Source organism: Nicotiana tabacum, chromosome 1 (genome assembly GCF_000715075.1).
Source record: "Nicotiana tabacum cultivar K326 chromosome 1, ASM71507v2, whole genome shotgun sequence".
NCBI classification, from domain to species: domain Eukaryota; kingdom Viridiplantae; phylum Streptophyta; class Magnoliopsida; order Solanales; family Solanaceae; genus Nicotiana; species Nicotiana tabacum.
The window spans coordinates 30,783,812-30,788,384 of NC_134080.1; the positions used below are offsets into that span (position 1 = coordinate 30,783,812).

Sequence of the window (4,573 nt, forward strand, 5' to 3'; positions counted from 1 at the left end):
ATATGGGTCTTGCTCAGATACAACTGCTGGCATCGGTGGAATAATTAAAAATTCAAGCAGAATGGGTGCTGGGATTTGCTGCCTCTATCCCAAGAGATACATCTATGTTAGCGGAATTACATGCACTGCTACTTGGTCTTACACTTGCACATGAACATAATTTAAAACCACTGGAGGTGGAAGTGGATGCTAAAGAGGTTGTCACAATGATTCAATCTAATAATATGTCATTTAATAATATATTAATTGACTGCAGGTACCTCCTAGACAGGTTAGATAAACCGGTAGTGCAACATACGTACAGAGAATAAAATAGGATTGCGGATCTACTAGCTAAGGAAATAAGCAACTTTGAAAACAACTATGTCCCGTGTATTTTTGATACAATCTCAGATTTTGTAAGACAAGTTTTTGAAGAAGATAAGTATGTAATATTACTACCAACTGCAGCGCCAGAACATGTTTTGACTGATCTCAACATTGCTCCAACGAAGCCAGATGCTTCTACCTGTGGATGCAAGTTAGTTGTAGATGATAATAGTAATACTAGGGGTTTGTATTATCTAATAGTAGTGTATTATCTAGTAGGATGCAGTATATGCATCAGTTCTCTCTACGTTTAACTTAATTGCAATATATATGCTTATTTTTTGAACCAAAAAAAAAACATTTTTTTGCACGTTCATTATCTCAACTGTCTTTAGTCAAGAGTTGTGCTTATTTTAACCCAAATTTGGTATAGTATGAAATACGAAAGAGAAAAGTAAACATCAGGTCGTACTTCTTTCAGGCACAGGTCTTGCCTTTGACAATGGAGTTCCTAGACGAAGACGCCAGACCCAGATTCCTCCTCCAATCCAAGCCATTACAGCAATCCAATTCCGATCCGGAAACCCAAACCCGGTCTCTATATCGACCCGGAATCATCATCTCCATCTCCCTTTCCCTCCTCTTCTTCGCTCTCTCTTTCCTCTATTTCACCATTGAACCCTTCGGATCCCTTCTCATTTGGCTCTCTCTTTCCCTCCTTATCGGCCCTTTTGCCCCACTTTCCGTCACTGCCGGTGACATCCGGGTCGGACTTGGACCTCCCATCCAAGACCCGCCGAAAGACGATCTTTCTGATACCGAACCCGATGCCAAAAAAACCAACCGAAGATCCAACCGACCCACCAAGAAAGTCGTTGACTTTGAGCCCGTACTGCCGGAGAACATTAATGGGTCGGTGGCAAATTCGGAGAAAATTAATGGGTCGGTAGTAAATTCGGTTAAAATTAATGGATCGGTTGCGAATTCAGAGAAAATTAATGGGTCGAGCGAGTGGAGCGAAGGAGATGAGGAGTTGTTGAGGAAGATGATGGGGAAGCACCCGGTGGGGAAACCGGGGCGGTGGGAGGCGATAGCTGAGGGGTTAAATGGGAGATACAGAGTGGAAAATGTTATCAAGAAAGCTAAAGAATTAGGCGAGAAGAAAATGAGAGATGAGGATTCGTATCAGAGGTTCTTGAAGGATAGGAAAGCAGTGGATAAGAGAAGTGAGAGTGGAAATGAGGGTGATTCTGAGAATGTGGAGGTGAAGAAGGTGGTGGAGAGCGGGTGGACTAGTGGGGAGGATTTGGCTTTGCTTAATGCATTGAAGACATTTCCGAAGGAAGTGGCGATGAGGTGGGAGAAAATTGCAGCTGCTGTGCCTGGGAGGAGTAAAGCAGCTTGTATGAAAAGAATGACTGTGTTGAAGAAGGATTTTAGAAGTTCTAAGTCTGCTAATGCTGACACTTAGGGGGCATAAGAGCAGTTATTGATTTGAAAACCATTATAGGTCAATTTTCCGCTTTATTGCAGAGGTAACAAATTTTCGTATAAGGCTACTTACTTATTTGTTAAAGAATTAAGAGCACTACTTTTTGGCCTTGTTATTAGTTGAGGAAGCAATTGATACACAACCAGTTGTTCACTTAGAAAGTTACTGAGTTATATTGTTCTTTGTAATATGTAACTTGACAATCTTTTATATGAATAAATACATTACCACTCTGTGGCGATTGAGTTTACTGTGGATATGCTAACTTGCTAAGCATGGGGTTGTTCGTCCCAATTTTGAGTTGCAATTTACTGAGGATTACATCTTGACGTTTGATGTCAAATATTTGATCTTGGTACTGTGTGATGCTTGGAATCAAAATGCTTTGACGATTCAAACTGTTAGAGGTTACATTTTCACTCTTTTAGTTGATTTTCTTGCTAATTGCTAGAATAAGTTGCTTGTGCAACCATTATGTGGTATAGAATAGTCAGCTTGATGCAGAAAAGTAAATGTGATTTTAACTTTTCCGATTATGCTCCAGCCACAGGAATTTGAGGCAATAGAGAGACTGGAGCAGTTTGGTGAATTGATCAACTTGGCAATTAATTATTGCCAAGATTGACTTGATAACTAGAATGCATAGGCATTTTATCAAAAGTTAATAAGAATGATAGTCTGTAAGGAAATTTTAAGCTACTCGATTAGGCTAGCTATAGATCCTCTTGTTGAACTTTGTAACCAAGGATGTCAGTAATTCAGGTTTTATGAGTAACAACCTGAAGACCTTAGGTTTGAAACTTTGAATCCCAACGACAACACTCAGTGGAGCCGTCCACCCACCATAGTTAGGGAAAGTTGACCACAATGTGCTGGTTGGCTGCTGCAGGCTGTCCGATGAATTAATCGAGGTGTTTGCCCAGTAGTCCTAGTATTAGTCTAATTTTAGATGTTGGCACTGCATCCCTCAACCTAATTATGGCCAATGAGAAGCTGGCCATGCTTTTTCTTACCTGTGAACAAGGAAGAGAATGTTATACAAAACTGGTATGTACTTATGGCTAGGTTTATGAAGATGGAATCCAGCTAAGCTTAGTTAGTCATTTGCTTGTAGAGCCCTCCATCTCAATGCATCGCATTTGGAACTATTGAAACCCTAGGATCCTTCTTAAGCAGTAATGATGGAAGCTGGCACATTGGGAGGTTGATAGCAAAGGGGTTTAAGGGGAGACAGAGGGGAGATTGTGGTGAAGAAAGCAGAGGTGTGTAAGAAGATGAGCGTTGAAGATTTGAATCATAGGTCTTTTAAGGGATTGGAAGCTTGCAGATAAGAGAATCAACAGTGGAAATAAGGGTGATTTTGAGGAACTCATCTAAGTTGATGAAAAATGATTCCATAAGAACTAAGTGACAAGAAGTAAGCAATTAATGTTGCTTTAGGCTAGTTTTTAGGTTAGCTGGCGATCATCATGTCGAACCCTAGCATACCTGTTTTCAGTAAAAGGATAAACTAAAATCAAATGAAACTCTCATTGGCTGCTATCAAAATCCCCTCGTCGATGTTCTTTTTCCTCCCTCTTTTGACCCACCACCAGTGTCTTCACTTCTTCCTTGGCTTTTGTACTTTGCCTGCAACCAACATCCTAGCTCCTTGTTGTATCTGTAGTTCCTTTTGATACCTAGACCTACCACCCTTAACTTTTTTCTTTGTTGCTCGTTGGAAAGTAGGCACGATGAAAAGACATCTCATTTTGCTCTCTTTACTCGGTTTAATTTACAACATGAACACAGAAAAAGCGTCCCCCCCCCCCCCCAAAAAAAAAAATAAAATTCGAGCAACTGTATTCTCTGTGTTACAGCAATTAATTTCCTATATTTCCAGTATACCTGTTGCTTTCCTACTATGTGACCTTTGACTGTGTGATGATGCTGTACATCTTTATGTTTGGAAAAGGTCTGTTCAAGTGCATATCCATGATCTGACTTTAATTTGCTATGGTACTTCATGGGTGGGAACTGTCTATTGTGTTTTTTTTATAAAGGTAAATGATTTTATTGATGATGGAGAAACCCTGTATACAAGTCGTATACCAAAAAAGGTAGAGAACCTACACCAAAATATGGTTCTCCACAAAAGAAATCCGATCTTCTATACAAATAGGGACCTCATGGATACACCAAAAGGAAACTACTCGGAACAAAAGACTACTTTTCAGTTTTACAAAATCTTGGTCTACCCAATGTATATATTATGCTACATGTAATTACAGCTGATGGATGCTCTAGGGGATTGTCGTAGGAGGCTATGAACACAGAGAGAGTTGTCATTCTGGTTCCAACTTTGCTTATTCTACATGTTATGTAGTTGGTTAAATAAATGGATAATCTAGTCGTTTGGTGATACTGAAAGAGGGGAAGGGGTCTATTTAAAGGAATGTAGCATCCTCTAAAGCTTCCAGAGCATGTATTTATCTGGAGTTGGAGGTAATATTGTTTTATATATTGATAACCGAGAAATGACCGAGATCATGGTTCGAAACTCGATGGATAATAAATAAACTTAGACCTTTTATCCTTCTCCACTTAATTATAAGGCTTTTATACATGGTAGGGTTGGAGCACGCGACGTTGGCTTAAACCCACACGTCAAGTCCTGGGGCAATAATTGCGTAGGGGGTGCGTCGTGTTATTTTTAAATATTCATTCAATAGTGAAGTCAAATAGATGTGAAGCATCAAAATATGGAACAAAAGCTAAACATGAAGGATAGGA

General features: G+C 39.7%; 1 protein-coding gene across 1 annotated transcript; it reads left to right on the plus strand.

Annotated features, from left to right (window-relative positions):
• Positions 1-224: 224 nt before the first annotated feature.
• LOC107818787 (transcription factor MAMYB) lies at positions 225-2,058 on the plus strand. The gene has a single exon (XM_016644837.2). It carries the CDS (start codon positions 812-814, stop codon positions 1,778-1,780), a length of 969 nt encoding a protein of 322 aa, XP_016500323.1. The 5' UTR covers positions 225-811; the 3' UTR covers positions 1,781-2,058.
• The last annotated feature ends 2,515 nt before the right edge of the window (positions 2,059-4,573 follow it).